This window comes from Sorex araneus, chromosome 6, assembly GCF_027595985.1.
Source record: "Sorex araneus isolate mSorAra2 chromosome 6, mSorAra2.pri, whole genome shotgun sequence".
NCBI lineage: Eukaryota > Metazoa > Chordata > Mammalia > Eulipotyphla > Soricidae > Sorex > Sorex araneus.
In genome coordinates this window covers 164,358,598-164,368,521 of record NC_073307.1, presented here as the reverse complement: position 1 = coordinate 164,368,521, position 9,924 = coordinate 164,358,598, and the positions used below count along the sequence as shown (strand labels likewise).

Genomic DNA, 9,924 nt, shown 5'->3' with positions numbered 1-9,924 from the left:
CCTTGCACGCGGCCAACCCGGGTTCGAATTCCAGCATCCCACATGGTTCCCTGAGCACCGCCAGGAGTAATTCCTGAGTGCAGAACCAGGAGTAACCCCTGTGCATTGCCGGGTGTGACCCAAAAAGCAAAAAAAAAAAGATGTTGTTAAAGGTTGAGTGATGTGAGCTTTCATATATATATCTGAAAATATGCATCTATGCATATATATGTATATTTCCCTCTCTGACTGGTTGCCTGCTATCAAATGTGGCGCGGTACTCTTGGAGAATGGCTAGGGAGTGTCTTATGATGTCCAGGAATACGTTCACTCTTGTGCGAGGCTCACGGAGCGTGTGGGGAGCGGCCGTTAGTGGTTGGGTTGTGGAGATTTTCGGCTGCTGCCGGGTCTGGGTCCCTTGGGGCAGGGAGGGCTCTCACCTGCCCCACTCTGGGGCCCCCGAGTGAAACAGCCTGGCCCGGGCTCCGATGGCATGGCCATGGCGTCCTTCTGGCTTTTAAGTCAGAGCCGGGCCCTCTGTGTCCTGCTTCCAGGCCCGCCACCAACTGCACAGCCAAGTGTGTCCAGAATCTGCACAAGTCCTGCCCCAACTCCGCCCGCTCGCCTCTCCCATCCACCTCACCCTCCTCTATTCATCCTGGGCCTTCCACCTGCCCTGCGGCCTGACCCCTGCCCTCCCAGGCCCCGAAAAGGCACCCTTACCAGGACTGTACATCAGAGCCTAGAATGAAAGCCTTTAGTTCACAAACAGCAGGGGGGGCAGAGCGATAGTCCAGTGGGTAGGGTATTTGTCTTGCACACGGCCGACCTGGGTTCGATTCCCAGCATCCCATATGGTCCCCGGAGCACCGCCAGGAGTAATTCCTGAGTGCAGAGCCAGGAATTACCCCTGAGCATCGCCGGGTGAGAATCAAAAAGCAAAACCAACCAAACGAACAAAAAATCATGAACAACCAAGACCCTGTGATGGTTTGCTTTGGGGCTTTGAGGGGGGCACCCTTGGCGGTACTCCGGGCCGGGGGTCAAAGCCGGGACTCCACACGCAAGGCAGGCCCTCCAGTGCTTTGAGCTCTCTTTGGCCTGCTGTGTTTTGGCTTTTAGGTTGTGCCTAGCAGTGCTCAGGCGTGCTCCCGACTGCCCGGGGCTGTCCTTGGCAGTGCTCAGGGACCATGTGTGGTACCGGAAACAAACCAAGGTCAGTGCGCACGAGGCAAGCACCTTACCTGCTCGCTGGCTCGCTGGCCCAATGGATGTCTTGTGGTTTTTTATTTTGTATTTTTATTTTTTTGCTTTTTGGGGAGCACTTGCCTTGCATGCGGCCAACCTGGGTTTGATCTTCAGCACCCCATATGGTTCCCCTGAGCCCTCCAGGGGTGAGCCCTGAGCGCAGAGCCAGGAATAAGCCCTGAGCACCACCAGGTGTGGCCCCAAAACAAAACTTTACTAGAGCAGAAGAAATAGTACAGGGCAATGGGCAGGGCGCTTGCCTTGCTTGTGGCTAACCCAGATTCGATCCCAGCACCCCTTATGGTCCCTCTAGTCCTGCCCAGAGTAAGCCTTGAGCACTTCCTTGTGTGTGGCCCTAAAACAAACAAGAAGTACTTAAGTTTAATATCTTTTTATTTTTTTTTAATTTTTTTAATTTTTTTTTTTGGGTCACACCCGGCGATGCACAGGGGTCACTCCTGGCTCTGCACTCAGGAGTCACCCTTGGCGGTGCTCAGGGGACCATATGGGATGCTGGAAATTGAACCCGGGTCGGCCGTGTGCAAGGCAAACGCCCTACCCGCTGTGCTATTGCTCCAGCCCCTAATATCTTTTTCTTTAATTTTTTTTTGCTTTTTGGGTCACACCCGGCAATGCACAGTTACTCCTGGCTCTACACTCAGGAATTACCCTTGGCAGTGCTCAGGGGACCATATGGGATGCTGGGATTTGAACCCGAGTTGGCCGCGTGCAAGGCAAATGCCTTACCCACTGTGCTATCGCTCCAGCCCCTATTTTTTTTTTTAATTTTTTGAGTCACCGTGGGATACATAGTTAACAGCTATTCAGTCATACATGATCCAACACCCATCCCTCCACCAGTGCCCATTTTCCACCACCTGACCCTGGTTTCCCTCTGCCACCCCCACTAGCCTGCCTCAATGGCTCTGTGGCGGGCGCTTTCCTTCTCTCTCTCTCCCTCTCCTGGGCACTCTGGTCTGCAGCACACAAACCGAGAGGTTATCCTGTTGGTTCCTGTACCTCCTTTCAGCACGCAGTTCCTATCCAGAGTGATCACTTCCAACCGTCATTGCCAGGGCTGGAGCGATAGCACAGCGGGTAGGGTGTTTGCCTTGCATGCATCCGATCCCGGTTCGATTCCCAGCATCACACATGGGTCCCCTGAGCACCGCCAGGAGTAATTTCTGAGTGCAGAGCCAGGAGTGACCCGTAAGCATTGCCGATGTGGCCCCAAATCCCCATCTCCCCCCAAAACGATGCACAAATTCCACACTCTCCCCACAGACACGCAGGCCCCTGGACCCCACTCCTCACTCCCCCCACAGCCATGCCGGCCCCCCCATCCACATCGCACCCTCAGGCCCCAGAGCCCTCGCACACAGCCAAGGCTGACCCAAGGCCCGACCCCTCGGGCACAGGGTGGCAGGAGAGCGGCTACCCTCCCGGGCAGCACTCTCCGGGCAGGGCACTGCCAGTGGCCAGCTATGGGTGCCCAGTGGCCACCTCTCCCAGGAGACCTCACAGGCTGCCTGGCCAGGAGCTGTCCCCACGGAACCCCCATGGAAACCAAATGAACGGAGGCTGGACAGCCCTCCCCCAGGGCCCAAACCAGCCGGGCCAAAGGGAAGTAACAGAGGGGGTGGGCCCCCACGCCCCGCTACAGAAGCAGCCCCAGGCTGAGCTTTCCCTTCCGCAGCGACAGGGCCCTTGCCCAGAGGGACACCCCAGGGACTCCCCGCGCCCGCCTTAGTCACTGCACGCGCTGTGACCCTGGCTGCCGAGCCTTTACCTTCCCTGATGCAAGGAGTGATTTCTGTGCACCGCAGCCCCGTGTGGGCGAGCAGGAGCAGGGGTGCCGTGCTGGGGGCCCCGAGTGTCCCCTCACCGCCTCGGTTCAGAGCCAAGGAGCAGGCTGGGCATATGCTTTTCATGGAGGGACCCTAAGAGCCTCTCTGGCACCGCTTGTGTTGGATGACATTGGTTTGTCCTTGCTCCTCCCACAGGAAGTTTAGGTTTATTGAGTTACTCCCGCCACAGTGCTCCCGAGCACACCCAATTCCATCAGACACCCCTAATTCTATATTGCTTTTCTCTTTCCTTTTCATCCTTTGCATGGCTTAGCAATATCCTTTTTGTATAGACACAGGAAGACAGTTGATACTTTCGTAAGTTAATTGACTCTGAATATTTACTTTTGGGTATTCATCATATTTATTTAAGCCTCAGTTGCCCTTACTTCCTAATACCCCTGGAGGGTTCCAGTGAGGGACTTGGATGGACCCAGGGCAAGCTGCAAGCTACCCTGGCACCAAAAAAGGGCCATAAGAAGTATAAGAGGGCCGGAGTGATAGCACAGCGGGTAGGGCGTTTGCCTTGCACGCGGCCGACCCGGGTTCGATCCCCGGCATCCCATATGGTCCCCCAAGCACCGCCAGAAGTAGTTCCTGAGTGCAAAGCCAGGAGTAACCCCTGAGCATCGCTGGGTGTGACCCAAAAAGAAAAAAAAAAAAAAAAAAGAAGTATAAGAGCCTGGGGCTGGAGCAATAGCACAGCGGGGAGGGCATTTGCCTTGCACGCAGCCGACCCAGGTTCGATTCCCAGCATCCCATATGGTCCCCTGAGCACCGCCAGGAGTAATTCCTGAGTGCATGAGCCAGGAATAACCCCTGTGCATCGCCAGGTGTGACACAAAAAGCAAAAAAAAAAAAAAAAAAGATTTTGAGAACCGGTGGACCTGCCTATTAGAAACTATTTAAATGGCCAATTTAATGTTCTGAAAATGTAAAATGTTGCCAGTTTTTAAACAAAACCTTGGGGCCAGGGTTGGAGCGATAGCACAGCGAATAGGGCGTTTGCCACGGCAACTTGGGCTCGATTCCTCTGGCAAGCTACAGAGAGTATCCTGCCTGCACGGCAGAGCATGGCAAGCTCCCCGTGGCGTATTTGATATGCCAAAAACAGTAGCATGCCTCACGATGGAGACGTTACTGGTGCCCGCTCGAGCAAATCGATGAACAACACGAGGACAAGTGCTACAGTGCAGTGCTACAGTGTTCATACAAAGTGACTAGAAATAAAAGGGTTACTAGTTAAGAAAAGGAGAAAGCAACACCCCTGAGATAGAATCCTGCCCTTGAGCGGATCTCCTAGTAATCTGGAGTGAATCCCCAGATGAGATTTTGTCCCTGAGTTAATCTCCTAGAAGAACTTCCCCTGAAGGAGGGGCTTTGCAGTTGTTCTGATAATGTTCAACCCCACCTATGTGGACCCCTACCCTTCACGATTGCTGTAACAACTGACACTGAAAAAAAGTAATAAACGGCCACAATAATAAACCAACCAGCTTGTGGCCCCATTCCTGTCTGTCCGTCACTGTCGGCTGGCTGGGTAACGGGTCCCAGCCACTGGACGCACCCACGACTGAACTCACAACCTGGTTCCCCAAGTGGCACCAGGGGCGACCCCCCGGCTGGAACAGCCCCGCCCCCCAGCATAGCACCGTGTGGCCCCCAAGCCAGAAACAAATGGACAGAACTGCACCTTCACTTATGTTTTGTCTGGGGGGCATCTTATCTGGCGATGCTCAGGGCTTACTCCTGGCTGAGTGTGGGGGACCATATGCGATGCCAGGAATCAAACCCAGCTCTGGGCCTTCTCTGCTGGAATCCCACCGTGAAAACCAACCCCAGCCGGCTGCGCAGGCCCACAGTGCTGACTGCCCCCTACTGGCTGCTCTGAGAACGACCTCCCAAGCGTGGTGGTGCTTCAGTTCCTGGGGACAGAAACCAAACCAAACCTGGACTGGTGTCCAGGGAACATGGGCTCAGGGCCAGCCCAGGCCGGTGCCGCATGGCCCCTCCCCCATCAGGCGCACCCCTGGGTGCGAGCAGTGTGGGTGGTTCCCAGACCCCCACTGGGACCCCCGCAGTGTCCTGCCACTAGCTCCCGACTGCCCTTTTCACTGCCGCCGTCCAGGTCCTGGGGCTCAGGAGCCCCCAGCCCACCTGTCCTCACCTCTGCCCCCGGGGCTAGCCCCCCAGTCTCACCACCTCAGCCCCCCAGGCCTCACAGGCAGCATGGCCGGAACCCCGCGGCTGCTGGGCTGGCAGTGGTGGGGGCCTCACGTGGGGGCTCCGAGTCCCCTTCCTGGTCCCCCAGGCTCTCTGCCCTTCAGGTTCCCCCTGCCCAGGTTCCCCTTCTGTCCCCAGGCCCTTTGAACAAGCGCCCACCACGCCCAGCCCCCTGACTTGCCATAAACTTGTAACCTTCCCCTGTGACCGGCGCCACCAAGTTGGAAAACTGCCCGGCCCTGCCTAAGCTTGTGTGGAAAGGAATACGGGTGTCCTGGGGGACCCCAGCCCCCATCTGGCCTGCCACGGCCCCTGACCCCGCTGCCCCAGTCCCCAGGCCTCAGCCAACTCATAGCGGCTGCTCTCGGCGGGCACTGCCAGGCCACAGGGGCTGCTGGGAGCTGCGCCTGCTCCCCACCCGCCCCCCACTCACGGCCTGGCCGGGTGCCGGGTCCGAGCGTGTCACAGGCCCATCTGCTGCCTGGCCCTTCGCAGCAGCCCAGACGGGCGGGAGGGCGCGCGTGCCTGGGCCTCTCTCTACCCAGCCACCCGGTCCCCTGGGGGGTCCCGGCGCTCCTGGGGGTCCTGAGGAGGCAGTCTGGTGGAGGGGGACAAGCAGCCTGGACGGGAAACTGGGCACGACACTGGCACCACCTCCTTTTCTCTCTTTGTTTTATTAATAAATTTAAGAACAGCTCTACCCTCTCTTCCCCCCAGAGCAACTAAAACCGACTAAAAGGGGGCGTGGCCTGGGGGGCAGTGGGCGCTAGGAGTCGTAATCCTCTTCGTCCTCTGCGTTGGGTGCTGAGGGGCCCGGGGGTGCTGGGGGCAGAGGCAGAGTAGAGTTGAAGGGCAGGAAGGGCGTCGGGGGGCTGCGGACAGAAGGCAGGAGAGAGGGTCAGGCCGGGCCCAGGGGCCCCGCGGGGGGACCAGGCGGCAAGGCCGGGTCATTCTCCCCGTAGGCGTCCTCAGTCCTCACCCTGTCCCCACATCTGCCCTCCCCCGCCAAACAGGCCTTTGCGGGGCGTCCACGCGGCTCACCTCTGAAAGTGGGCAGGGGGGTGGGTGGGCTGTGCCGGGGCGGGGGGCGCCTCCTCCTCCCCCTCCGTGTCTGTGTCCTCAGACTCGTCCTGTGAGCCAGGCAAGGGTCAGAGGTGACAAGCCAGGGCGGAGGCCACCCCCAGAGCAGGTGACCTGGCCTCGGCCTGGCCAGGGCGTGCGCTCACCTCCTGCTCCGAGTCGGTCCCGGACAGTTTCTTGTCCTTGCCTTTGCTTCCCACGCCACCGTTCTTCCGGCCAGTGCCACCAGGCTTCCGGCCCCTGGCATGACGGACAATCAATGCCCCTGCCCGGGGTCACCCACTCCTGCCGCACCCCCCCCCCCCGGCCCTGGTCCCCACCTGCGGGCAGCCTTGTCCCCATCCATGTGGTTATCTTCGCCGTCCCCCTGCATGTCGGGCACTGCGGCCACCAGGTCCTTCAAGAAGTCAAACTGCTGCTCCAGCTCGATGCACTGCTTCCTGGAGGGGGCGGGCGGCAGGTGGGCTCGCAAAGCCCCGCCAGGCACGGCTGCCCCGCCGCCCCCTGCCCAGCGCCACTCACAGGTGCGACGTGGTCATGGTCTTGGCGTTGCGGGACTGGGTCACTTGACACGCTTTCTTTAGCAGCGACTCCAGGAAGAGCTCCAGCGCCCGGGCTGCGGGGCCGTCAAGGAGAACGCGCGTGGGGGTCCCGGGGGCTGCCTCCCCCCGCCCCTCCCCCCCAGCCCCCGGCCAGGATACAGATGATGACAGGTACCGCCGCCGCCACCTTCCCGATCTCCTCGTCCGTCTGCATGATCTTCTTGATCCGCGCCTGGGGGAGGGCCAGAGGGCTCGGACCCCGCCGCCGGCGGAGCCCGGGAGGGGGCTGGGGGGTGGCGGCGGCGGGGGGGACCCCGGGCGGGCGAGGGGCACGGCCGGAGGCGGGGCGTCCGGGCCCCCGCGGTGCCCCCGCCCCCCGGCCGGCCGGGCCCGAGCGTGCCGGCGGCCGCGCCCGCGCCCCCGGCCCGGCCACGTGCTCACCGGCGGAAACCGCGCGTTGTACTTCTTCTTCTTGCTCGGCATCGCGGGCCTCGCTCGCTCGCCGCGCCGGGCCCCGCGCCGCCGCCCGCAGCCTCCCGGGCCCGGGCCTGCTCGCCGCCCGCCGCGGTGCCCCGGGTCCTGGCGCCGCCCGCTCCGCCCCCGCCGCTCCCCGCGGGTCCTAGCGCCGCCGGGCAGCGCGCCGCTCGCAGGGCCCGAGCGCCCGCCCCTCCGCGGCCTCCGGGGCCGTGCGCGTCGGTCCGGGCCTGGACCACCACTCGGGCCCGGCCCCAAGGCCTGAAGAGCGAACGTTGGCCCCGCCCCTCCCGCGGCCGGCCCGCGGCCCCGCCCCGCCCCGCGGCCCCGCCCCGCCCCGCGGCCGGCCCGCGGCCCCGCCCCGCTCGGCCCCGCCCCGCTCGGCCCCGCCCCGCGCTGCGTTTGTCTATAAAGTTGTTGTTGAGGCGGCCGGACGCTAAGATGGCGGCGGCGGCGGCGGCCGTGGCGGGGGCGGGGCGCGGCGGCGCGGCGGAGCCCCGGCAGGAGCGGAGCCGGGCCCGGGGCTGGACCGGCGCGGAGCGCGGCGAGGGCCGGAGGTGACGGCGGGCCGGCGGGCGGGAGCGGGCCGGGCGCGGCTGCGGGCCGGGCGGGGGCTAATGGCGGCGGGCGGGGGTCGGGCCGGCCTCGCCCCCGGCCGCCCGGGGCCCTCGCCAGGCCTCGCCGCCGCGGCCGCCGTGGGGGGCTCCGCCGCGCACACGCGGGGCCCCGGCGCTCGGCCTGCGCGGCCGCGGGCGGGCCGCCGGGGGGGTGGGACCCGCCGCCCCGGGGCACGCACGCCCGGGCCCACCCGGGCCCACCTGGCCGCGACCTCGTCCGCGCCCCGCGGGCTGCACCCCCGGGCGGCGGGGCCGGCCGGCCGGCGCCCAGTGCCCCCGCGGGCGCCCTGGCACACGCAGGGCAGTTGAGGCACGGGCGCCCCCCGCCTGGCCCGGGGCCGCAGGGCTCTGCGCCAGGCCGGGCCTCGCGCTGACTGGGCCCCTCCTGCAGGATGGAGCCTGGCGAGGAGCAGGAGGAGGAGGACTCCCCCGGCGGCCGGGAGGACGGCTTCACCGCCGAGCACCTGGCCGCCGAGGCCATGGCGGCCGACATGGACCCCTGGCTGGTGTTTGACGCGCGCACCACCCCTGCCACGGAGCTGGATGCCTGGCTGGCCAAGTACCCACCTTCCCAAGTCACCCGCTACGGCGAGCCCGGCTCGCCCAACTCGGAGCCTGTGGGCTGGATTGCGGCCTACGGGCGAGGCTACGTCCCCAACTCCGGGGACGTGCAGGGCCTGCAGGCGGCCTGGGAGGCCCTGCAGACGGGCGGGCGGCCCATCACGCCGGGCACCCTGCGGCAGCTGGCCATCACCCACCAGGTGCTGTCGGGCAAGTGGCTGATGCATCTGGCCCCGGGCTTCAAGCTGGACCACGCCTGGGCTGGCATTGCCCGGGCAGTGGTGGAGGGCCGGCTCCAGGTGGCCAAAGTGAGCCCCCGCTCCAAGGAGGGGGGGCGCCAGGTGATCTGCGTGTACACGGACGACTTCACGGAGCGCCTGGGCGTGCTGGAGGCAGACGCGGCCATCCGCGCGGCGGGGGTCAAGTGTCTGCTCACCTACAAGCCCGATGTCTACACCTACCTGGGCATCTACCGCGCCAACCGCTGGCACCTCTGCCCCACGCTCTACGAGAGCCGTTTCCAGCTGGGGGGCAGTGCCCGCGGCTCCCGCGTGCTGGACCGCGCCAATAATGTGGAGCTCACCTAGGGGGGGGACAGCCCCCCTGCCCTCCTGCTAGGGTTGGACCCTCGGCTCTGCCTGGCCCCCTGAGGCCATAGGAACTGCAAACCTTGGACCCTGGAACTTGAGCCCTCCCTGCAGGGCTGAGTTGATCCCCGCTGGCTGGAAGCTCCGGCCCCTGAGCACTGGACCCGAGGCCGCACCTCTGCCCGCCAGGAGCCAGTCCAGGTGCAGACACCGGGCGGCAGGAGAGTTTTCCTGGTTGTCCTCGTCCCCTGCTGCGCCTGCTTCCTCCTGCACCCCCCTCAGCCCTCTCTCTCTCCCTTCCGAGAGAAAATTTTGCGCTTCCAGTCACTGTTCGAGACCCAGGGCCTTCGCTGCCCGGGCCAGAGGCCCTGCAAGCCTGAGCATGCCATGGTGGGGGGATCCCGGGCCTGTCCCTCTCCCCTCTGCCTGCTCAGTCTGTTCCGCCCGGCTGCCTGTCCAATAAAGCCCAGCCCGGGTCTGTGTCTGAGTGTTTCTTAAACATCTTTGGTGGTTCTTGCGAGGATTGGCACTTGCAGGGGAGAGGCGGGCAGGAGGCGTCACCCCCTGCCGGGCGGGGCCTCTCACTGACTGGCTGGCACCTCTCAAGTCCCTGCAGAGCCAGCCCAGGAACCAGAATCCGCTGCTCAGAGATCTCGGAGATTGGGCTGGAGTGACAGTGCGGCAGATCGGGCATACAGCGGGCATGGTGCCCCGGGCCCTGCCAGGAGTGACCCCCTGAGCATGGCCGGGTGTGTCTCAGCTACCG

At 63.8% G+C, this 9,924-nt stretch overlaps 2 protein-coding genes across 2 annotated transcripts; one reads left to right on the top strand and one right to left on the bottom strand.

The window, feature by feature from the left end:
* Positions 1-5,952: 5,952 nt before the first annotated feature.
* DRAP1 (DR1 associated protein 1) lies at positions 5,953-7,665 on the bottom strand. The gene is made up of 7 exons (XM_055142632.1): positions 7,361-7,665; positions 7,079-7,151; positions 6,900-6,993; positions 6,698-6,817; positions 6,524-6,617; positions 6,339-6,427; positions 5,953-6,169 (listed from the first exon to the last, which is right to left on the bottom strand). The coding sequence occupies exons 1-7, from the start codon at positions 7,400-7,402 to the stop codon at positions 6,064-6,066; spliced, it is 618 nt and encodes a 205-aa protein (XP_054998607.1). The 5' UTR covers positions 7,403-7,665; the 3' UTR covers positions 5,953-6,063.
* A 130-nt stretch (positions 7,666-7,795) lies between these two features.
* Positions 7,796-9,645, top strand: C6H11orf68 (chromosome 6 C11orf68 homolog). Its single transcript, XM_055142211.1, has 2 exons — positions 7,796-7,950; positions 8,402-9,645. Exons 1-2 carry the CDS (start codon positions 7,835-7,837, stop codon positions 9,156-9,158), a joined length of 873 nt encoding a protein of 290 aa, XP_054998186.1. The 5' UTR covers positions 7,796-7,834; the 3' UTR covers positions 9,159-9,645.
* The last annotated feature ends 279 nt before the right edge of the window (positions 9,646-9,924 follow it).

Excerpts from the sequence above, each read along its gene's own strand:
- DRAP1 (XM_055142632.1), bottom strand. The coding sequence starts at position 7,402 with ATGCCGAGCAAGAAGAAGAAGTACAACGCGCGGTTTCCGCCG. Across the intron at positions 6,618-6,697 it reads GGGGACAAGGCTGCCCGCAG|GGGCCGGAAGCCTGGTGGCA; the intron begins GTGGGGACCAGG and ends CCGTCATGCCAG. Across the intron at positions 6,428-6,523 it reads GGACCGACTCGGAGCAGGAG|GACGAGTCTGAGGACACAGA; the intron begins GTGAGCGCACGC and ends CCTGGCTCACAG.
- C6H11orf68 (XM_055142211.1), top strand. The coding sequence starts at position 7,835 with ATGGCGGCGGCGGCGGCGGCCGTGGCGGGGGCGGGGCGCGGCGGCGCG. Across the intron at positions 7,951-8,401 it reads GAGCGCGGCGAGGGCCGGAG|GATGGAGCCTGGCGAGGAGC; the intron begins GTGACGGCGGGC and ends CCCCTCCTGCAG.